Genomic DNA, 24,951 nt, shown 5'->3' on the forward strand with positions numbered 1-24,951 from the left:
TTCCTATTGTGACTCTGGGCCCTCCTGCTCGTCCCTGTCCTGCTGTTGTCTGCTCCCAAAATGACAGTTGTGATTATCAAAAGGCCTATTTTCTAGAGATTTTATTAGACAACCTGCAATTTCCTATCCTTCCGTGGGAGAAAGCCTGGTGGTTCGGGAGCTAAACAGAAAAATCTAAATTGTTCAAGGGGAGGCACTGAATCCTCTCTGGTTCTGCTGGAATCTGACATCATTAAGAAGAAAAGTTAAATAATACTGGAGGAGACACCAAAATAAAATTTAAACATGAAAAATTATGAAAAATTAATATTTTGCGCTTAATCAGTCCTTTGCCGTTTGTGTTAATTCCTTATTGCTGATGTAACAAGTTGCACAAACTTAGTGGCTTAAAACAATGCAGATTTATTACTTTACAGTTATGGAGATCAGAAGTCAGAAATTGGGTCTTACTGGGCTAAAATCAAGGTGTCGGCCGGGCTGGGCTCCTTCTGGAGAAGGAGAGGGAAGAATCTCTTCCCTTACCCTTTCCAGCTTCTGGAGGCTGCCCTGAATTCCTTAGCTCATGGTTCCTTCCTGCATCTTAAAGCCATCAATCACGTCACTCTGACCTCTGCTTCTGTCACCACATCTCCTTCTCTGACTCTGGCCATCCGGCCTTCTTCCTCTTCTGCATATAAATCCTCTTGGATAATTCAGGATCTCTCGCCATCTCAAAATCCTGAATCACATCTTCAGCGTCCCTTTTGCCATGTAAGGTGATGTATTTACAGGTTCCAGGGATTAGGATGTAGACATCTTTGAGGGGCTGTTATCCAGTTTACCCCACTTCACCTGGCTAATTTCATGGTTAATTTAGAGAGCTCCACTAACACCAGAATGTACCTTCATGTGTTAAATGTTTTACATGCCTTCTCATTTATTCGTCGCAATAACTCCATAGAGCAAACACCAGTATCAGATCCATTGTTTAAATGAGGAAACTGAAGCCCAGAGAAATGAAAGTGCCTGCACAAATGGTTTTGGCTTGCATTTGTTTTCCTATCAGTTATTGTGACTTGCTACTGTGAAAAAGGGCCTTATTCAAACTCAGAGTATCACATCTAAGATTCAGGATGGTAAAAACAAAAATGCCGTGCTAGAAATGTTGATTCTAGAAATGTTTAGCAAGTCAGGAGGCTTCAGAGCACGGTGCTAGAAATGAAAAGAGCAAAGTCCTGCCCTCGGGGAGCTACAGTCTACAGTGGGAAACACTTGTAGGAAAAAATGTGTGGGAAGTTTGCACCATACATAAGAGAGTGAGGAGCTTCCAGAAGGTGTTGTGACAGTCAGGGGCACTTACTGGAGATGCTAATGAGCTGAACCTGTGTGTTTAAGGGAGAGGGAGTATCTCCAGGGAGACAGGAGGCACCAGGCAGAGGAAGAAGCATATGCCAAGGAGGAGAGGTGTTGAAAAGCCCCCATCCTCACTCTACCTGGAGGGACAGATTGGTCCCTGTGGGGGGGACTCAGAGCCTGTGGGTGGTGTACCAGGACACCAGCTGTTTATTATCACTTTGTGGGGCTGTGTCTTCACTAACTTACCTGAGTCTGCATTTAGGGAAACCCTGTGGGTTTTGCTTAAGAGATGAAGGAAAACAGGAGGAAGGTTAAGGGGCCAAGCGCCAACCCCAAGTGCAGATGAGCAAGGAGCCAAGGTGTTTGGAAGCGGCTGTGCCCTCTCTTCCTATGGCCAGGCATCCACCCTCTTGAATCAGCTCACTAGCAAAGTTTATTCTTGAACCACATCACTTGCAGAAACCAGCAATGGAGACTCCTTGTTATGGAAAGTCATGGGCCCCAGGGGTGTGGGGACGGGTGGAACTTCCATGCTGGGGTCACTCAGGGGTGTGTGATAATATGATGTCTCCTTCCCTTCCTCTGTCCTGTAGCAATGGAATGGCAGGGACACGGCCCTCATGGTCACCCGCGTGGTCAACCACAGGCGCTTCTCGGCGACAGTCAGTGTGGCAGACACTACCCAGCGGAGCGTGAGCAAGTACCGCTGTGTGATCCGCTCTGACGGTGGCTCTGGTGTGTCCAACTACGCTGAGCTGATTGTGAAAGGTGAGTGCCACCACCCGTGCCTCTCCCCAGGTGGTTGATTTCACGGGGATCCCTTGGCCCCATCCTTGCATGGTGGGAGGAGTTAAGACTCCCCCGTTTTCTCATCTGGTGTTCCTACACCCATTCCGTAGACTGAAACACGATTTCCAATTCTTGCCATCAACACACATCAAAAAAAAAATAGAGGAAGTTATTGTGAAATCATGCAATATTACATTGTCATTCAAAGTTGAGTCTTACATGTAGGATCTGTATATGAAAGCTTATGGGATATATAACATAGACGACATCTCCAAATTTGGCTTTAATCTGCATTTAAAGTTAGAGTGAGCCAATGTCCTTGTGCTTTGGTGGCGTTCTATTACAGTGATCAGAGTACAATTGTTTCTGAGGGATTTTTTATTGAAAACTCGATATAATGACAATATTTTAGAAGGACTTTTGACATAAATAACCTCCCACCCCACTGGCTTTGATTCAATTTTTTTTCAATTTTCTTTTTCACCTTGAGGTATCACTGACATGTTCTTCCATTAAAATATGCACATTGTTCCTTTTCTGCTTCTTTCAAGGAGCTGGATAGTCCATTCATTTTTGAAAGACTATATAATCTTTGTTACCGTGCTTAATGGGTGTATGCTATTTCATCAAGTGAATCATCCTATTTTTAAAAATCTCCGTCATCATTTAGGTAATTCCAGGTGTATTTGTTTTTCTTTTATCTTTCCTTTGTGCATGCAACGATTCACACCTCAATTGAGTTCTTCCGAAGAGAATATTTTTATTCTACTAAACCAGATTATTTCCTTGGATAAATTCCCTAGGGGTAGAATTGGTAGGCCAAAGAATATGAGCATCTTTACGGATTTTTCTTTTTGTTGCAATGTTGCTTTTGCAAAAATAAACAAAAGAAGAAAAAAAAGGTTTGACAGCTTACACTGGAAAATAGCAGCGTATGGATGTTCTCATTTTCCAGTGTTATGTTCACCGATTAAAATTTTAATATAACATAATTTAGTGAATGAAATAATGAAGCTGTTCGTCTTAATGCTAGCTGTAGAATGATACCCAGTGTTTTGAAGGTAAAAGCATCGCTCCACCCTCCAGAGGATCCTGAGTTGGTTCCCTTGGTCAAAGGATCGGTTGGTGTGAAACCTTGACCTCTCTTTGCTTCCGCATGTCATGGTAACCTTGCCTGGGACTAGTATGAGTCTAGGGTCTCTAATCCTAGAGTGTGTGGGATTCTCTCTCCTGTGCTGTCCTGACTCCAGATGGATATTCACATGGCTGCCCATTTTTCATTAATCAGATCTGGCTTGACTGTCATCATGCCATCTTCTCTGAGAGAATTACCCTCCCCTGACCCCCCCCCCCCCCCGCCATTCTGGTGGTCACATTCTATTATATCACCTTGTCTCTTTTTCACTCATCACATTTCCAAATTATATATTTTTCTTTCTTTGTTTACTTGGCAGCGTCCGTCTCCCCCTTTAGGATATAAGCTCTGTGGGATTTGGGGCATCTTCCATTTGGTTCGTGGTTCACAATCAGTCCCCCGAGCTTCGCTGAGTGCCTGGCACGAGTGCTGAGCACACTGAACCATCTGAGATAGCCGGCGTTTGACGGTTCTGACCTGCACAATCGGTCGTTCCGTAAGGCTCAACCTTAAAATGCTTGTTGAATGGTGGATAAGTGAAGGAGTTATTGGCCTCAGCAGGAATGCATTTCATCACTGTAATTCTATGAACACTTAAGCTGAAGATCAACAAATTGGGTAGTTACGAACAGAACAACTAACAGGAAAAAAAAATCATCTTTAAAATAGTTTACATTGAGTGCCATTATATATAAAAGAAACCATCATTTTGATCCCATTAGGCTCGTATCTTGGCTTTTTGGTGCCATAAGATGGATTCGTGTGATAAAGTGGCCTTTGCAGGTCTTTCAGATAGTGAATATGTAACTCCTGAGCTGTGCCCTCTGGAACACTCACTACACATACTCTTTTATGGTGACCTCCCACACTGGAAAGGAAGCCCACCCTCCCCACCCGGAGAATGGATAGTGTTTTCTCCTGTTGTCCCCGGTCTCACCAGCACCTTGCCCATGCCTGACACAGAGTTGGTAATGATTGCATAGGGTGAAGGACTAGGGGGCCAGTGTAGGGCTCTGAACTTTTCACCCGCAGACAAATGGAACCAGAAAACGCTTCATTTAGTCTTACGTCCCCAGGTGTGGAGAAGGAGGTGTGGGAAACCAAATCCAGAGGGCTCTGGGACAGAGGATGTGATTTCCATGGTGAAGCATCATGGCCTTTATTTGGAGGGGTGGCCAGTGTGTCCTGGGACTGTGGTTTATCCTTTGTTGGCTGTGTGTCCTAGGCCAGAGTTCAGCTTGGACTGAGTGGTGCCCTGACCAGGTTTGTCAGTACAATCCAGGAGCTAACATTGCTCTGTCCCCTCCCCACCCCAGCCCTTGCTGCTCTATTTTAAGGGATGCACTGGATGGTCTCCTTCAGAGGTCTCCTTCAGGGTGGGCGATGGTGGGTTTGTGCTCCTGGTGACCGGGTCCTGTTTTGTTATACCTTACTGAAATCCTTTATGGAATATCACATTTTTTTTAGTGCCCATTTTTCTTCCCACTGGCATTTTTTTCCTTTTTATACTCAGTTGGTGGTAAGCTCGAAGCTGGACCCCTTGAATGTAGAAGTCCCTTCACATCCGCGATCTCATGTGGTCCTGACTGTGGCTCTGCACCTTGGTTTTATTTTAGTTCATTTTACGGCTGTGAGAACAGTCACAGCCAGGTTGAGAAATAGAGACAGGTCCTTAGGGACAGAGCTAGGATTGGACCAGGAGCTAGATCATGCTATTTTGGCAACACCTGGAGGGCCTGAGGATTGTGGCCTTGTCAGCACATGGTAGCATGGTGTCATGAACAGTGTCGAAAACGTCCAGATAGCAGACAGGGTTCATGACAGGGGTCCCCCGACCTGTTGCTAACTTGCCCTTTTAACTCATGCATCACCCTCTCACCACTCCCCACCTTTCTGGAGAGGGGTACTAACTGCCAGATTCGTGGAGAAATGGATTTAACCCTTCCCTACACACTCTCACACACACACACACACACACACACACACACACACACACACACACACACACTAACTCACTCATAAAAAGCTAATGGTACCCAAGCCAAACAAGACAGTGAAAGACAGGGGGCACCCAGAGGCGCAGCAACCAAAGGAAGACTGTCACCCTGGAGTGTGCGGCCAGGAACCCACTTGAAGGCAGCAAACCAGAACACTGGGGGGAAAGTGCTTTATGAAGAATGACTCACTCACGTCTTAGAGCCCCTTCTTGTGGCTGAGCCAGAATGCTTAAATACTTTAATACTGAAGTATTTTCACTTGTTAAAAACAAACAGCAAAAAAACGGAAAAAATAGAAATCTACCTTCTTTCAGGGAAGGGAGAAAATCTGAGAAAGACGGCTATTCTCAAGGGCCAAGCGCTCTCCCAGGGGATGGGGCTGCTCCCCAAATTGAATTTCCTGTTCCTGGTTTACACATCACACAGATGGTGGGGGCCGAGTGGCAGGGAGCTGACAGACACTGGAGGGTCACAGGAAGAAGACCATCCCTGGGCAGCATTTTTTCCAGGTTTCCTCCGTTTAGTTCCAATTCAGAGACAGGAAAGGACCCTGGAGCTGAGATGCCTGGGTTTGAATCCTGGCCCCTTCTCATCCCAGCTCAGTGACCTTGAACATCAACCTCTCCCAGCTTCAGCTGGTTTATCTGGGGGTGGAGGTAGAGCATTACCTCCCTGAGGGCTGTGTGTCCTGAGGATTACATAAGACGGTGGGTGTAAGAGTTCTTAGAGGAGTGCCTGGCCCACTGAGCTATAAGTGTTTGTTAAATAAAATAAATGACTTGAGGTGGGTGGGGTTTCCCCTGTAAGGAAGTAAAAGGTGGTGACGGCCTGAGTGGGAGGTGGGGCAGGACACCTGGCCCAGGTGCGGATTTGATTGCGATCTGTGTGGCCCTGGAGAGATCCCTTAAGGCCTCCTCTTCAAAAAGGGACTGGCGCTTTCCCCCATGTGCTGAGCATATGGAAAGGGAGGGAGGAATATAAAAGAGGGGACTGGCACTTTCCCCCATGTGCTGAGCATATGGAAAGGGAGGGAGGAATATAAAAGAGGGGGCCAACATGTGGACTTGGGAACACTTGGGTTATGAGACTCCCTGGGTGCCCTTCTGTATCTGCCTCCGGTGAGTCAGGTTTCTGGACCAGAAGAAAAGTAGCTGGTCCTGCTTGTGCCCAGCCGCCTGACCACATGGGCCCCGTCCGCCTGGCATCATTCCTTCAGAACTCGGACCATGCAGGGATTGGGAGGTTACAGGACCCCTCAGCGCCCAAGGATGCCAGGAGCTGGAGGCCCCTCTGGTGACATCTGTGGCAGGTGCTTGTGCTGGGCCAAGCCGTGGAAGGTGGAGACTCAGGCCGGGTCTCTCTTTCCCTAAGCAGGTGTGTTTATGGCTGGCTGGCTTGTGGCTCATGTATTATCCTGGGATGGTGAGCATCAGTGCTTCAGAGATGCCACCTCATTAGAGTATAGGTAATATCAAATTCTCAGGGCAACACACTGATCAAAATGAAAGCAAATTGGAATAACTTAATTCCGAAGAACTGTTTATTGAGTTGTGATAATGTACCTGGGTATACATTAGATTACCCTGTAATTGAGGTTTTGCTCGATCGACAATCTGGCCTCTCAACCTACCTGTTCCAGACCAGTGCTCATAAATGCACTAATTCTCTCCCTGTTTCTGGGTTTCTTAACGTCTTCGATTTCAAGGTGTTTTAGTTTATCCCAAAGACATAGGTGTCTTCAAAAATGCAGATGTGGTCTGGATGAAAATTTTCTAACTCATCAAAAATGTGTTGTTGGTGGTGATTTTTAAATTTGCCTTCTGACTCCATTTAACAACCTACCACGGGTTCAGAACCTTCTTATCAATATGCAGATTGGTGCCTAGAAGAAATCCAGTACTGGTGCTGAGAGTCAGATGTTCTGATTTAAGTACTGATATGACTTCCTATCAAGGCAGCTGGGTAGGGTCAAGAGCATGGATTTTGGATGTAAACATCCCAAGTTTCAGTCTCAGTCCTGGCCCCAGCTGTCTGTGTCTTCAGGCAAATTATATATTCACTCCAAGCCTCAGTTTCCTCATCTGTTCAGTGAGGGTAAATATAGCTAATTGGATCCTTATTAGAGGGAGACAGTATATGTATAGATCCCAGTAAAAGTAGACACCCACCCAGTTATATCTGTAAATAACAATAATCACATTTTAGTGTTATTAAGGGGATATTGACCAAATAGAGTGTCCATTTTTCCTTGTTCTGCTTCTTGTACTGTGGAAATTTAAACGTAGTCATCTTAAGGTCTCTTTCCTCTGGAATGGGCTTGGGGTCATCAAATGCAGCCCACTAGTCCAAATTGGTTGCAGAAATGCTTTCCTTAGGTTGCACTGTCTTTTTGACTTTGAACACTTGTTCTGATACTTAAATGCCTCTTGAAGTTGTATTGATTTGGCCGCACTGAGCCTGCATTCTGGAGTGGCAGCAGCGGGCTGGTGTGTCTGCCCTGTTCTGGGGCATGTGCTCCACAGCTCACCCCTGTCCTCACTTGGCCCATGTTGCTCACGTCACTAGTCTGGTTCCTGTAGGCCTTTGAGTTTACCGCCTCTGGTTTAAAGATTGCATGGCTGGAGAAGTTGACTTGTTCTTATATTCATTTGTTTAATAGTTGATTGAGCCCCAACTGTGTGTCAAGTAGTGTGATAAGCTCACGGTCTAGCGTGAAGAATTGTGCAAACCTGTAATGCGTGGTCATCTAGTTGTGTTGGGCGCCTACTATACTGTCTTACTAATCCTATCCATAACCCTACGATACAGGTGCTGTAGCATCCCCCTTTTACAAATGAGGGCGTGGAGGAACAGAGAGGTTAGACAGTCATCCCAAGGTCACACACCTGATACATGGCAGAGCTGGGATTCCAGCCCATGCCTGCTTGTGCCTCAGCTCAGGCTCTTTCTTCTGTACCACATTTCTTACAAAATCCAGTATGGTAGGCCCTGTGATCAGGCGTGAGCTGAGGAAATACAAAGGGTGGGACAACTGATGCAGTTTGGGAAAGCATCTACAACCTTCCGAGATGACCAGGGCTGCTGGTCCCTGTCCCATCAGTGAGAGCAGCCTAGGAGGACGGCTGCATGCCAGGAGAGGAGGCAAAGCCAGTGACCACTCTGAGCACTTCAGCTTGGACAGCCACTGGAGCACTGCAGAGGTGCCATCAGAATCGTTTCTGTTCTCTGCCAGCCTTCAGAGGCAGAGCAGAGCTGGGGGCTGTATGGCTCAGTGGTCAGAGAGCCTGGACTGGAATCCGGCCTCTGCCCTGTGAACTCCACTTCCTAAGCCTGCCTGGAGCCGCATCATCCCCACCACCTCTCCTGTCCACACCCTAGACCAGGAGGTGGCAAACCATTCCTGCACAGGGCATGGTAGTAAACGTTTTCAGCTTTGTGGGCCATCCAGGCTCTGTTTTAACTACTCAGCTCTGCCGTTGTAGCAGAAGTAGCCCTAGAAAAGATGTCAGTGAGTGAGTGAGGCTGTGTGGCAATAAAACTTTATTTACTCAAACAGGCACGGAGCAGGATTTGGCTCCCAGGACACAGTTTGTCCATCACTGCACGGGACCAACCCCCATCTCTTTGCAGTTGGATGACTCTGCCAGCCTCCTGCCTGCTCCACTCCTGCGCCACCGAGGTCTGTTCTCTATGCAGCAGCTTCAGTGATAGTTTGAAAACAAGTTGAATCATGGTGCATCCTTGCCTAAAACCCTCCACTAGCTCCTCTCTTATCCTCGGAGTAAAGTCCCAACTTCTTAATGCAGTCTCTAGATCTGGCCTCTGTCTCTGATTTCTGACCCCCCCAGCCCCATATTTTTCCTCTCATTCTCTTCTCTGGCCACACCGGTCCACTTCCTCTTCCTTGAACCCCAGCAAGTTAAGTCTGACCTTAGGCCCTTTTCACTTGCTCCTCTCTCTTTGCCCGAAATACTCTTCTTCCAGACGATTGTGTGGCTCAGTTGTTTGGTCCACTGTGGTCTCTGCGCAGGCATCAGCTCCTCAGAGAGCCTCCGCGTGCCCACACTCCCTCCTGTGACTCTGTGCCATTGTACTAGGCTGTGGTTTTCTTCCCAGCCCTTATCACTGCCCACCACGGTCATTCACATCTCTGAGTTACGCACGCTCTTGAAGGAAGAAGCTCTGTAGGTCTTGCTTCCTGCTGGGTCCATGGCACCTGATACAGTACCTGCAGTGCAGAAGGTGCTCAGACATTGGCTGTATCCAGCAGGGAGTTCTCAGACCCTTACTTCAGAAGCAGGTGGTGGCATTGCACGCTCCTCCCCATTCCTTCCCTTCTCAAGGTTCTCAGTATTGTTTGAACTGTAGGTTCTTCTCCTACTTCTGAGGAAGTTCCATGTCCTTTCTGGGTGCTTCTTTTTTATCTTTTCCTTTAAGTGCTGTTTTTTTCCCTTATTCGTTTCTTCCTAATTATGGAAGCTGTAAGCTTTTTAATTCCCTGTGTCCCTCCTATGGCCTCCCTTTGTCCTGCTTTGGTTGCAACTTTGGGGTCCCAGTTGACCTGCCAGCATCATACTACTTATCCAGTCTACCGTGTGGCCATTATGATGGTCATTTTAGAAGCTTCTGGGCCTTCCTCAGTGGCTGTCAAGGGAAGGGTTGCCTCGAGGTGAGCCCTCTGTGTTCCTCCCGAGTCCTGCCGACTGGCGTATACCTGCTTCAACCTGTGTCTGCACGTTTAACACCTCTTTACGTCACACGTACCCACTTCCTCCCTCCACCCCACGTCTGACCTCGGCTTTCCTGGAAGATGCTATTGCAGAGAAACCTCAGCATTGACATCGTCTGTGTAGCCTTCCTTCCCTGTAGGAAAAATATCCTGATGCTCTTAGTTTTTGTCTTTCTTAGTCTTAACTTTTATTAGTGGGTTGCATCCTTTTTTTTTTTTTTTTTACCACAACTGCTATTGGCAAGCACTGGTAGATTCCAAATCGTGTAGGTCTTGGGTTCAAATCCCGGTCTGCCTTGTGTTAGCTATGTGAATTCGGAACTTCATTCCATGACTCCTTAATTATAAACTGGAATAAGAGCACAGCTTCTCTAGATTTGGGGGCGGGTCATGGCTCTGTTCATCCTTTGTGAACTAACTGCCCCCGTGTTTATGCTTGTCTTTATCATTCTCCATCCTCCCCATCTGCCAGCTGCCCAGTCTTAGCCCCGGACTCCTTCACTCTTGGATGACGTCACTGTTAGTTTTCCAGGGGAAGAGAAAAATGACAGCCAGGAGGAAAGTGGGAAACTTACTTGAGCATATGTGTGTGTGCGGGGGGCGTGGGGGGATGAACTGAGGTATATCTATGTATATTGTATTCTATATGGGCACAAAGAACAGCTTATTTAAAAAAAAAAAAAAAACGTAAACGTGGATAAATAAAACCTGACAAGTATTGGTTTCCGTGATTTTGACTACTTCATCAGCTGCATGCTGATGGGTTGCATTAATGCTTTTAACGCATTTGGAAATTAAATCAAACGGCAACTGCATTAAACCCTCATTCACTTGGAACATTAACCTCCTGTGTTCAAATGGAAGAATTATCTGGGATATGGAATGAGCTGTAAGGTCTGTCGTAAGCTAACATTTGTGGACCATTTATTGCATGCCAGACACTGCCCTGGATATTTCACGTGAGGTTCTATTTAACCCTCACCTGCTCCCATGTTTCAGGTGAGGATGCTGAAGCCTGATCACCCAGCCTACTTAGAGTCTCATAGCCCAATGTCTGTCCTATTCCTATTATCATTAAGACATTTTTTTTCTGACCCTCCTAATGCTAATTTTCCATCATGTTCTATTCTGTGACAAATAGACATGGAAAATTGTTTCTGAGGACCTAAGATTCAGGCTCAGTTGCACTCACTTAAACCGTGGGCTCCAGATTTGGAAAGGATGCTCTAGATCATTGTCTCTATCTTCTCACTGGTGCCTAGTTTGCCTCTGAAATGTTACAACCTCTGCCTAGACCAGTGGTTCTTAACTGAGGGTGATTTCATCTACCAGGGGACTTGTGGCAATGTCCCGAGACATTTTTAATTGTCACACCTGGGAAGGGAGCACCTGCATCCAGTGGGTAGAGGCCAGAGATGCTGCTGAACTTCTGCAATGCACAGAACAGCCTCCCTAACAAAGAACTGCTCAGCCCTAAAGGCCAGTTGTGCCAAGGTTGAGAAACTCGGACCCAAACCCCTCCCCATGGGGAGACTTTTTGATCCCTGATGCTCTGGTGTTCATCTGCAGTTTTGTGGACTTCTGGCCAGGTGGGGCATGAGATGTAGGAGAAAGAAGGGAGAGCTGGTGACATTAGCTGTGAAGAAATGATTCAGCTTCTCTGATCCCCGGTCTCTTAGTCTAAAAACTCTGACATTTGACTTCTGGTTTATTCTGACCTGGTGAGTGAGCTAGGGTGTCCCAGTGAACAGTACACACCAGCCCAGCGGGCCATGGGAGCTGTCATTGTGCCTAGACTCCCCCAGCTTGCTGCCTCTTCAACCCAAGTCAGTCTACCTACCGGTAGAGCCCAGTGATCCCAAATGGGGATGGGTGGGGTGGGGAGAGGGGGTGGAGTAAAGCACTGTGCACTTCAAAAGCAAGTATCACAAGTCATTTAGAAATGATCCTCATGAAGGGACTTCCCTGGAGGTCCAGTGGTTAAGACTCCGTGCTCCCAGTGCAGGGGGTCTGGGTTCGATCCCTGGTCAGGGAACTAGATCCCGCTTGCTGCAACTGAAGATTCCACGTGCCGCAACTAAGACCCAGCACAGCCAAATCAATAAATAAATAAATTTTTTTTTTTAAAAAGAAATGATCTTCATGAAAAAACTGTGGCAACATGTTTAAACATTTAAAAAGCAAAGGTGGAACAGTTAGCAGGAGGCAGATGCCAAGAAAGCAGTATCTCAGCAATTGGCAGGGCGTGGACAGTGGGCTTCCAATGTAATCAGTGGGGTTCCTTATGCCCACATTGCATTGTTTTTAAACTCCCGTGTTCACGCCCCATCTAAGATGTGCTGCTATCCTAATCCAGGGAACTCAGAGCCAGGGCTTAGGTGAGGTTTATCTTAGAAGGAAGGGAGCCTCCACTTTGCTGCTAATTAGATTTGAATGACCATTTCTCTGGGCCTCAACTTCCCTATTTGTCAAAAGAGAAGGTGTATTCTACAGGTGGGTTTCAAACTTATTCCCCCTCAAACAATAGAATGCCTTCCTAAAATAGTATGAAAAACAAATGACATAGCTCTACAGAATCATGGGGCTCCTGCAGTGGTGTAAAATTTTAGTTTTCCCACCACGTAGGCAGGTGGATTTCTTTGCTTCTTTAAAGGTTGTTGTTGTTGTTTTTAAGTGCATATGATCCTCCTTTTTTATGCTTTCCTGGACCCTGGTAGAGAATGGAGCTAGGATTTGGCCCCTTCTCTTTTAAATGAAATGTGCTTGCTCCAACTTTTCATTACTAATCAGAGTAGCAGGCCTGTTGCTTTAGATGTGTATCCAGAGGCAGATGTGACTCGCTTACCGCTGAATAAATGGAACTCTTCCTCTCTGATGGAACTCGGCCTGGCGGTGTGGAGCAGACACTTTTTGGCAGAGTGGCTGATCATCTGTTCTCGGTTAGGGAAAGCCTCCGGTTTGAGTTTATCAGCGGCAAAATGTGCTCCGTGGTTTGCTCTTCTCATCTCTCACACACGTGAGTGGGGAACTGCTGGACGCCCCCGTGAGACAGGACTGGCATTTGCTGTGTCTTTGCAAGCAGTTGAAAATGGTCTTCCTAAGGAGAGGCGGTGAGGCTACACTTTAGAGGCAGGTGGGGCTGGGGCAGACTTCTCGCTCTGTTTGCTGTTGGATTAAACTCTGCATGTGACCGAGCCTCAGTTTCTCCATCTGTAAAAGGGAACGAATGATCTTGCTTGCCTTACATTTTCTGAGGCTCAGTGAAATCAAGTGTAGAAATCACAGAGTGGGACCTACTTCGTACTAGCTGGGGAAGTTCAAAGTCATGTGACAATGTGATTTGTTCTCCGTACCATTTATCCTTCCTTCTGGGTGGGCAGGAAAGTTACACTTCCTAGACTCCCGCCTCCAGATGGGGTAGAGGAATGTGTGCCAAAGCGATACGTGCCCCTTCCAGGCCAGACCTATACAAAATCTCCCATGTGCGAGCCCCATCTTTCCCCTCCTGTTGTGACACTGGAGACCACGCACTGAGGCAGGCAGCACCTCCAGACAGAAGCTGGGTCCCTGAATGATATGTGGAGCCCAGCACCACCCCTGCCCACCCCATGACCTCACTGGGCTGTGACGTGAATGAGCAGTACCTGAACCAGCCACGACTAATCCAGCATATGTGAGGGGGGGAGTTGCTGCCCATTATCCTGGCCCTTCCTGCCTGATGGCTTTGAGACCTCATTCTCAAGTGTCCACCTGTATGGTGGGCAGACACCCACAGCATCAGGACTGTGCCATAGTTCCCACTCGGCATTTCGTGGGAGCCCAGCAGTCATGGAATCAGGCCTCCCAGCAAGCAGAGTTAGCTGATGCTTTCTGCCCGGTGTCATCGGGACTGACTCGTCAGAAGGCTGTTCCTTCCCTCTGAGCACTGCAGCCGCAAGCACATCTGTACTGACCCCTGCGACTTTTCTTTTAGGAGTACTGAGCTGGCCACCCCTTTGCCCTTCACCTTTCTTCCCCTCGCTAGACTAATATAGTCCATTAAGTGACCAAGCCAGCTTGCAGGCCTAGGGACAAGGGTGACTCTTCCAGGCATCTTCTCTTGTCTCTGCTGAATCCTAGGCTCTGTTGATTTCCTTCCTTGACTTCTGCAATAAGCAGAGATGAAGGAAACTGCAGGATACCCACCTTCAGGCCCTGACCCATACCCGGAAGTTTGCTGAGTGTGGACTTGGTCCTACTGCCTGTGCCTGGGGACTCCACCTTTATGGCCTAAGCCCCAAGCTATCACCTTTCCCCCCGCCCCCTTATGCAGCCAGGAATGTAGGACTCCTCATTGGCTCCTGGACCCCAATGTTATCAGTGGGCTACCCTGTGTTTCCAGAAGCCCCAAAGAAGCAGCTCATAGATAGTCATTTGTCTTTGCACAGAGGGCCCATGCCAGGTATTCCTGGGGCTGGACCTGAGAAGAGCTCCCCTAACCCCAAGTTTATCTGCAGCCTGTGTGCCAATAGAAATCCTGCCCTTTGGGATTTGGGTAGAATGAGCTCTCTTTCTAATTTTTGCATGTTCCTAAGGCCTCATATTGTGGTAACTTCTAACTATTTGGTTTCCATTCGCACTGGCTTTCTATGTCAATTACCCCTCGGTTCTTACACCTTCTGTCTGCTCTGCACCATCCAAGGAATTAAGGAAGTCCCCTTCCTTAATTTTTCTTCATCCTTTTCCCAACACACACACACACACGTTCTTGGTGGTGTAGCACTTCTGAGGATTTAGGGCAAGGGAAGGGGGTTACAACACAGAAATGCGAATGTCCCCGAATGGAACATGAGGTGCACGTGCTCTGGCCACCCCAGCAGAAGTTCTTGGTGTCCGTGACCTTCTCTGAAGGCTCTGGCCTGCTGCGGTGTTGCCCTGGCCCCTCCCTTCTCTTGCTTCCTCAGAGGCTCAGCAACCTGGCAGCAGACAGTTCCCGGGGACCTGTTTGCACAGCTCGTTTCTGCCAGTCCTACTTGCCAGTTATTCCCCCACTGGCTTTGGATTAGTTCCCTCTGGCAGGTGCATGACTCTCCCCTGGCCTTTCTTTTGCATCTCAGAAGCGGGGCCCATTTCACTGCCAGCGAGGATTGCATCCTCGCCTTGGGTCTGGAGGTCTCCGCAGGCCGCAGCCCTGCCCATGCCCTCACTCTTGGCCTGCCTTACTGACATAATCAACAGCAGGAGGGCTCAGCAGAGGCTGCTCTGAGCTTGAGGATGGAGATAGAGGACCATTCTCCGTCTGGACCCTCTTAGTGGTAAGGGGCAGCAACCCAGCTCTTAACTGGGTACAGACTCAGAGGGAGATTACTGGCTCATGTCCCTGGGACGCCCAGGCACGGAGCTGCCTGTGTGTAGAGCCAAGTCTCACGGCTCGAATGGTGGACCCAGGGCTCCGTCTCCTCTGCACTTCCTGTTCTGCTTGTTTGTCCTTGACGTTATTCTCGTACATGCTCATGGGGAGTGCTGGGGGCAAGTCGAGGGCTGACAGCTCCAGATCCATGCCTTCTAGTTGAACGAACTCCAGGGTAAGGGAGTTTCCTTCTCTCCATTTCTGGGCATCCCGGGAAAGGATTGTGATCATCCTTGCCTGGGTTGAGTAGCCAGTGGGGCACCAGCTGTTCCACCCAGTGGCAGGTGGAAGGGTCATGTGCCCAACTGTCAGAGCCAGGGGCCCAGCCCTGTGGCCAGCGGGGCGGGGTGTGAGGAGTCCAGGCTCTGCAGGAAGATGCAGGGTGGGGCAGGAGCCCTGCCCCTAAAGAGGCGTTCTGGGCAGACAGGAATCAGAAGGGCACGGGCAGGGCTCCCATCGTGTGTGCCCCGCCCCAGTGGGCTTCCTACAGATTTCTGAAGATTGAGGGCTGTTGGTAGGTTGTGGTCTACAATCTGGGCCCCCTGGTTTCCGGCTTAAATAACCGTGATGTAATTTAATTCTTTTGTTTTAATGAATTTCACACAGCTGCAAGGCCATTTGAGGACCAGATGTGCTCAGAACCAAGTTATTTATCTATGTCTGTCCATCCCAGAGTGAAGTCCCTCTCGGTGGCTCTGGTCTTTGCCTCTGTGTCTCTGCTTCCTGACATCCTTTCTCCACTCTCCCATCATCCTTTCTCCACTCCCCCGTCGTCCTTTCTCCACTCCCCCGTCGTCCTTTCTCCACTCCCCCATCATCCTTTCTCCACTCCCCCATCATCCTTTCTCCTCCCATCAGTGTCTGCCCAGCCCTGCCTGTCACCCTCTCTTGCAGAAGGTCACAGATGGGTAACTCGGCTCCCTCTGCCCTGCTGGTCAGTGTCCTTGGTAGGATATTTCCTCCTGGAAAACACAGCCCTTCTCCCCGCTCCCCACCCTCCTCTCTCCCACTCTATCCTCCCTTCTCATTGCCTCTGACTCCTGCACTCTCCGTCTCTCCCTTTTGTTGCTTCTTAATACCTTGTTACATACACCAGCCTTGTCCACACCAATGGAGTTGTTGGCAATGGCTGCGCGATTCTGATACCTGGGGTACAGGGTGAGGCCACACCGATGTGTGGCATTCGTATCTTCCTACAAGCACTCTCTGATCAAGGGCAAGTAGCACCGTTTGCTATTTGGCTAAATCACTGTTACAAAGATAGACCTGCACAGTGCTGTCTCCAGACGCTGTGCTAATTGATTGATCAATGAGGCAGATATTCATTCAACACCTACTATGTCCCAGGAATCTTCTAGACACGAAGGATACACCAAAGAGGTCTATGGGGACAGGGCTTCTGTGATCCAAAAACGTACATTCTAGTGGAGGAGAAAAGAGGTTAGGGGTCTCCAAATCTCTTTCCACCGAACAGGAACCCCTGCTAGACCGTAATGTCTCTGAAGTCAAGGGCTGTGTCCAGTTCATCTCTTTATTCCCAAGTTCACTGTATCGAGGAAGAATTCTGTTAGTGGCTACTTGCATGAAATCAAGTAGTTCTTTAACATGTACAAAATGAAGATGGCCCAAATAACCCCAAATTATTACAATTTCCATTTTATAGGTGAGGAATCAGAGACTCAGAGAGGTTCAGTGACCTGGCTGAGAACACACAGCGAGGGTGGAGTTGGTGGGCTGAGTGGCCCCCAGTTCTCTTAGGGGAGGCACATACTCAGGCACACAGGAGAGGCAGATGCCGGGGTGTGGGTGGCCCCCCTGGAGATACAGGAAGCCCTGGGGGAGGCCTGGCTGCTGGCCACGCCCTCTGGAGATGTGAGCACCAGGACCTGCAGCCGCGGGCCTCATCGTGATTCTCAGGAGACTTCTGTTCTAATTGCTCTTTTCAAGTGTCATTCCTGCAGTTCAGCGCGTGGGGGACATCGTGTTTGTAGCAACTGCTAATGACAGGGCTACTGGAAAGGACTGTCTATTTTTGGAGTTAAGCTTCAGCCTAAAAGAAATAAAAATAAACATTGAGGTTTTTTTGTTTTCTGTTTTTTAAATATGTTAAAAAAAAAAAAAAAGTTAATACCATCTTAACCTGCTCTCCTTCCTAGTGTGGGCAGAGCGGGAATTCAGTCTAGGAGGTCACGGGGCCTGGGTGTAAGTCCTGGCCCTGCCATGAGCTTACGTTTCCATGAGATGCCACTTTCTCCAGTTCCTCCTGGTCCCGAGGACAGCTGCAGGGTCTGTCCTGGGCTGGCTGCAGCCTCTTCCCTCTCCTCCAGTCACAGCTGGCTCCATCCCAGTTCTTAGAGCCAGTCGGGCCCAGGCAAGAGGTGTTAAGCTTTCCCAGGGCCACTGCCAAGTAGCAGCTCCCAAATTCTGCCTTATCTGCCTCAACGTTATTAGAGCGTCAGTGAATCATCAGCAAAATGTCACTACTAAGAATGATAATGAGGGCTTCCCTGGTGGCGCAGTGGTTGAGAGTCCACCTGCCAATGCGGGGGACACGGGTTCGGGCCTTGGTCTGGGAAGATCCCACATGCTGTGGAGCAACTGGGCCCGTGCGCCACAACTACTGAGCCTGCGCTCTAGAGCCGAAGAGCCGCAGCTACTGAGCCCACGCACCTAGAGCCCGTGCTCCAGAACGAGAGAAGCCACCGCAATGAAAAGCCCATGCACCGCGACGAAGAGTGGCCCCCGCTCACCGCAACTAAACAAAGCCCGCGCGCAGCAGCGAAGACCCAACGCAGCCAAAAATAAATAAATAAATTTTTAAAAAAAAAAAAAAAAAAAAAAAAAGAATGATAATGATACTAATGTGCAGCATATCTAACATGTTCTAAGAGATGCCCAGCCTTTGCTAACAAACACCTCTGGAAGATTGTATTGTTCTGCACATGTTTACTTTTCCTGGGGCGTAAGGAACAGATCTGAACCCAACTTGGAGCCAAGCCACATTGGCCCACAGACCTAAGAGCAAGAAACAAGTGTCTGTGAACTTCTTTAAGATTTATGGATGTTTGTATGCCATGTGGCGCAGCCAAAAAAAAAAAAAAGAAGAGTCTGTATATGGGACTTCCCTGGTGGTCAAGTGGTTAAGATTCCATGCTTCCACTGCAGAGGGCATGGGTTTGATCCCTGTCAGGGAACCAAGATACTACATGCTTTGCAGCTTGGCCAAAAAAAAAAAAAAATTATGGATGTTTGTTACTACAGCAAAAGCTCACTAATACAGCACTTTAAAAGGATGAGATGATCTTGGATAACTCTCACAGCACATCTTCCAACGTAGGTGTATTATTACTTCATTTTACACATGTGGTTGGACTAGGTCTTTTTCTTCTAGAATCCTACCCAGCACTGATCTTCTATAATCCTACGTCTTGGGGTCTGGCAGCATCAGGTCTTTATTCAGATTGTGGTCAGTTGGCCTTGAAAAACAGCATCACTATATTGGGTATGGCTATTAAGGGTATACTGAGAGACATTCTGAAAGTAAGAAGGGACTCCATCTTTTGGGTTTCTGCTGGCCTTTGGAAGGGCTGAGAGTGGTCCTTTACATCCCAGCGAGGAACTGGCTTCTGGAAGGCGGCCCTGCAGAATTGGAGTCAGCAGTGCTCCACAGGACTTACTACTGTCCAGTGGTCCACAAAAATCCCAGTTCCAGAGTCCTGTGGCTCAGCTGGAGTGATGGCCTGCCAGAGACATGGGGCCCGCTGGGCCATATGTAGAGCTAAGATTCTCTTGGGCCCTGGTGGCCATATGCAGGGCAGCTAAAAGCTGGTCAAGGCAACAAAGGGATCATCAAGGGAAATATATCTCAGACACAGTGTTCCTGAGACCTTACGTGTGAGTGGGAGCCTCGGCTTCAGGGTCTCAGCCAGGACTCCTGAGCCATCTCTGGAACTGCATGAAGGACCTCCCCATGCAACAGCTACTATCACTGTGGCCTTCTGCTTACGTTGTCCCAACCCCCAGCCGAGGCCTGGACCTCCGCACCCAGCACATTGCTGGAAGTGCTTCTCTCCAGCTCTGGGTCTCACTGTGTTGGGAGCCCAGAGGATCAATGTGCAAAGGATGGAATGCCATTTCCTATGAAGTTAAGGCGTACGTGTTGGTCAGCCCAGAGGTTCTCCTTCAAAGCCTATAGTCTCCAGTGGCTGCAAGGGCAGTGGATGGAGTGACTGCAGAAGCATTGTATTGATTGCAGGAAGTAACTGAAGTGAGAGTTCACAACACCTTCTGGAAGGCAGGCAGTGCTTGGCTCTGATGAGGTGCTAATGAGCTCCCCAGCCAGCTACAGCTTGACCTGCATCTTCCCAGCCAAAGACCGAGGGCTGGCGTCAAAGAGGGCACCAGCGGGTGTGGGTGAGGAGGTGATTAATGCAGAGCAACTTCGTGGGCTCATACCGGCTCCTCTCCCTAAGTCTTTTGTTTCTTTTGCCTTTTATCTCCACAAGGCAAAGCAAAGAGCCAGGCTTGCACTGGGAATTCCTCCCTGCTTGTATAAATGAGCCAGTCTTGCAGAAGAGAGTGAACCCTCCTATTCTAAGGGGACATTAAGCCCAAGGATTTGCCTCCTTCCCCCGCTCTGTGATCCTCACCACCCTCCTGGCTTCCCAAAGCTGAGTGAGTCATCCATGCAGGTGTCAGGATGTGCACATCATCTGGAGGGCAGGTGGCTAAACTGTGTGTCTGGGGAAGTAACTGTTTGAAAGCAGGCGTGGGCCAGCATGCTGAATGGGCACCTTTACCTCTGCATGAGGTTGCATCGTCGTGTGTTCATGCCGAGAAGCCTTCTCAAGAGGGCAGCTCTTCTAGTTATCCATCCTAAGATGGGTACCTTGTCTCCTGTGCTATCTGTGTGTGTTAAAGTTCAGCACAGAAGCAACAAAATGCAGAGCAGGAGAAGGACACAGGGTTCTTTTATAGCTTATTAAAATAGGAACATCTGCATTCCTTTTTTTCCTCCTTGGATTTTTTTAAAAAAAATCTCTCTATTTTTCTTGCTTTTGAATGATATGCTTCACTAGCACGCATTTAAATTCTGGACCCTGAATCGAATATCTCAGCCATGAGGCCCTGAGCATCAGACTTTCAAGGAAAGGAAACCTGAGTTCTAATCTCAACTCTGCCACCAACAGCACCACCACTGAGAAACTTGCCAAATCCCCGAACATTAAACCTTATGATCTTTCATTCTTCAGGGCCTTTACCTCTGCCATTCTCTTCACTCTCTGGCTTTTCACCTTTTTCTCATGCTGTCATCTTTCAAAGCTCAGTTTAAACGTCACTTTCTCTATAAAGACTTTTTCAACTTTCGTAGACAGGTGTGAACATTCTTTTTTCGTAGCTCTTTTGAACATACCTCTGTTGGAAATATTTGTTGTTGATTTGTTAATTTTTTTTTTTCAAACACTTTTGGGTGGCTACAATATGCCCAGGCACTATTGCAAACACCAGGGATACAGGGGTGATCAAAGTGACGAAGTGTGTACTGTGGGCCAGTATTGTCCAATAGAACTTTCTGTTATGATGGAGCTATTCTATATCTTTGCTGTCTGCTATCTGTGACTCGATAGCCACATGAGGCTACGAGCCCTTGAAATGTGGCTACTGTGACTGAGGAATTGAATTTTAAATTTTATTGAATTTAAATTTAAATAACCACACAGTGTAGGGGCTACCATATTGGACAGTACCATTTGGCAGGACCAGATGGACTTTGAAAGAGTTAATAGAGAATATATAAGGAGCATGTTAGAATCAAACAGAGTATAGTGGCAGAGAATTAGTTGGGAGACCTGTTTTGGTAAGTGAACGAGAGAGGAACTTCTTGGAGGAAGTGACATTTGATCTAAGACCTGGAGGATGAGAAGATGTCAGCCATTTAAAGGGTAGGAATACTTTTCTAGGGAAAGGAGACAGTGAGTAAGAAAACACTAGTGGTAGGAAAAGCACGGCACGTTGGAGGAATTGAGGGTGGTTGATGTGGTTGGAATGGAATGGGTGAGTGGTAGGAGTGGAGGCTGGAGAGCTATTTGGGGGTCACATCATTCACGGTGTTAGAGGGGGAGGGGAAAGGGCTTGTTGGAAGTCCTCACATGGGGGGAGAAAGAGCAGGGCATTGAGCCCGCATCTCCTGGCTGTCCGCTCAGTACTTCCGCTGTGCTGTGCTTCCCCAGAAACTTGGGCTCCCAACCTTCTCACACAGTGCTAGCCTTGGGCAAGCCTCATCTGCATTCTGTTTCCATCCCTGTCTCCAGCCTGACTTATTTAGGCCTATCTAATTTATGTAGCTGCTGAACACGGGTAGTACATGTCGGGCTCAGGGACCGGCCCGTGTTTGTCCCTGTGAAAGAGAAATACTACTTTCTCCACTGGAGCCATCCTTTCCGATCATGCCTGCTTGGTAGTTAAGATTCTGGGAGCATTTAGCACAAGGAGGAATTGCTGTAATGACAAGTGGATCCTTCTGTAACCTCCACTTAATTGGATGAAGTGACAGCCCCAGCAAAGACTCAATAAAATTTGGTGCAGTTAGACTGTGCTGAACGGCTGGTTCCAGAACCAGGGTGGAAATCTTGCAGCTGGTTCTTGGAACCAGGGAGAAGTCTGGTTGGACAGGAGGAACCTGTGCTCGGGGACCAGGTGAAGGTGTTCACTTCACCTGCTCATCCTCCCATCCTTCCTGTGAATTCTGCAGCTCTCTCTAGAAGTTTCCTTGAAGGAAGTAGTGAGAAGTGCTGAGGCAAAGGAAGTGTCTTAGATTGGATTCCCTGGGAACAAAATCGGAGACAGAGAGTTGGATGCAGAAGGTTTATTCAGGCAAGTTCTTCGGAGGAACACCTGTCAAGGAGTGAGGGAGGCGGGACTGGGCAGAGGGAGAAGTTGACTTGTGATGTGGGTACAGCTGAAAGAGTAGGGCTCAGGTGACCCTATGGACGAACCCTGGAGCTTGGATGGCACTTCAGAGTTGTCCCGAATTGAGACTAGAGGACTGGGCCTTTGTATTCCCACATCGACCGGTCACTGGCCATGTCCCCTTACCCCCAGCAAACATAGCCTTGCGGCAGTTCCCAGAGATGGATGAAGCTGTGAGCAGTAAGCAGTTGACACTTCCAGTAGCTGGGGGAGGGGCGCAGCTGCCTCCCTGTCAGCAGGTCACTGCAGTGTCCACTGCAAGGTCAGCTGGAACCGATGACCCACGGTTCCCTGGGTGTTCCTGATGATCCTCAGATGTAACTCCAAGGCACTGCACACATGTTGAACTCCTCTGCTCCTCTCTTCCAGTTCTCTCGCCCCCGTCCTCTGCCTGATCTGGGTGAAAAGGAACAAGTTCCTTGACTACCTGGACTCTAGTTTCCTCTCTTGCCTCTGTTCCACTTGCTTCTGACCCCTTCACTGGCCTCCAGGGCTCCTTTCTTACTACTTCTGCTGTTCCCCGTGGCTGATCAACTCTGTGTGAAGCAGCTTCTCACTGCACTTCCCACTTCCGCTGTGATTCTCCCCTTTGGGTGGTCACATCCCAGCAGTGAGTCTAGAAGCCCAACTCCACCATCTCTCAGAGCTCCCTGCTGTGGTGGTGAAATGTGTGGGCTCCAGGTCACATACCGGAATGACGATCCCTGCTCTGCCACTTTCCAGATAAGTGATCCTGGCAAAGGCTGGCTTTCTCTTTGTTGACATTAGGGACCTAGACATGGAGTCATGTGTTTTGTGTCATACTTTGGTCATTTTGAACCTTTCACATCTATACAGTTGGGATACATCTACCTCCATCATAGAGCATTGGTAAGAACTAGATATTGCATGACAGGCCCACAGCACAGAATCTGGCATATGGTAGGGCTTGTCATTCTTTTGTCGTCATTGAAAGCCATGGTCAACTCAGCTTGGCCAAGGGCAGTCCAGGCCAAATCTCAGAACCCAGATGCTGAAATGCAGTTCTGAGTGTAGTATAGAGTCTTGAGATGAGAGGAGGTAGCCATGGTGAAACAGACATCCACAATTTGGTTGTAGGGCCTCCAGCCACATCTAAGCCCACTCCCCAAGAGATCTGAATGAATGGGTTCCTTGCAGGCTACATCTAGGTGCAAACCCACATCTCACAGCCAAGGGCAGAGCAGAATTCATTCCTGATTCACTCCTTCTCTCCACCTCCTCCCACCCAGATCTCTCCTTAGAGAGATCAAACACAGCCACAGCCTCGACTTCTGCGGGGGAGGAGGAGGCTGTGAGTCGTGTCTCCCCAGTCCCATAACTGTGGCTCAGTGGAGGCATTTTTCTGTCCTTGCGATGGGAGCCGATGTGGACCTCCACATCCCAGCCTCGTTCTTCTTCCATCGTTGGACACACAGCAGGACTCCACAGGCAAATGGAAAAGAAAAGGCTTGATCACTGTTTATTTTCCTTAATTTTCACTGTGCCTCTTTTATTTTTACCCTTGATTACAAGCAACAGAAAAGTTCCTCTCTGTTTTTTTTTTCCCCCTTTTGCAGCTGTTAGTTTGAATAGCATCCTCTAGACCGACCCCCCTGGAAGGCTCAGAAAGGAGAGAAATGAGCTAAAAAGGAAACAAGAGAAGCATTTTTAGTTTGGGGTGCGAGCCTCATTTTGCCAAACCTGCAGTCTTCTGCCTGGCTTTAGAGCCTTCTTTGAATGCCAGCCCACAGCTTCTGGGGACAGAGTGTTTTTGTTGTTGTCATTGTTGTTTTGCTTGGTTGTTTTTCTTTATTTGGAGACAGACGGGCCTCCTCGAAGCCCCTCTATAGATCGTTCTGTGGATCCTGTTTTATCATTTATAGGGAGGGGCAATCTTCTTGTCAAGTGGTTAAGATTTTGGTTGTTTTCACATCCTGTATTTACTTCTTAAGTCTTGTATATTTATTCATTCATCAAACACAGTTATTTATCTGCAGATTGCTTACATTTTGCCAGTGGTTAGGATGCAAGAGGAAATTAGACAATTTCCCTGACCTCAAAGATACAGTCTGGCTGGGGAGACTTACACGTAAACCAACACTTGCAATTAAAGATGAACAACATCACATTTAGAAAACGGTCATTGTTAATGCATGAGTGCGCTGCCATTGTCCCTTGGCCCTGTTCTCCATTTTAACAGATACTGCCTTGTGACCTTGGGTAAGTTACCCTTTCTGTGCCTGTTTCCTCATCAGTTATAATGCGGGAGTGATAGAATTCCCCTCAGAAGATTGTGAGGATTAAATGAGATAATATATGTGTCGTCTTGGTGGAATGCTTTGTGTGGAGTAAACTCTTAGTGAATGTCAGCTTCTCTCTCTACTTGTTGAGTAAGGAAGCTCAGGATGTGATTCCAGAGACTGGGGTTCAAAATTTGGCCTCATGATAATTTACCCCATGGCAAGTCACCTAACTTCTCCTCCCTTATAAAAATGGTAATATAATTTTACTCACAAGTAGGCAGGGCTATTCAAAGTAGGGTCATGGGCCAACAACATCAGCATTGCTAGGAGCTTGTTAGAAATGTAAATTCTCAGGCCCCATCCCA

At 48.1% G+C, this 24,951-nt stretch overlaps 1 protein-coding gene across 8 annotated transcripts in view; it reads left to right on the forward strand.

The window, feature by feature from the left end:
- Positions 1–24,951, forward strand: part of PTPRT (protein tyrosine phosphatase receptor type T) — a 1,095,010-nt gene that overhangs the window by 421,461 nt on the left and 648,598 nt on the right. For all 8 annotated transcript variants that reach the window (XM_059896616.1, XM_059896620.1, XM_059896617.1 and 5 more), the window contains exon 6: positions 1,929–2,103. In XM_059896616.1, the coding sequence (XP_059752599.1) occupies positions 1,929–2,103 (175 nt within the window). The remainder of the gene's footprint in view (positions 1–1,928; positions 2,104–24,951) is intronic.

This window comes from Balaenoptera ricei, chromosome 15, assembly GCF_028023285.1.
Source record: "Balaenoptera ricei isolate mBalRic1 chromosome 15, mBalRic1.hap2, whole genome shotgun sequence".
Lineage (NCBI taxonomy): Eukaryota > Metazoa > Chordata > Mammalia > Artiodactyla > Balaenopteridae > Balaenoptera > Balaenoptera ricei.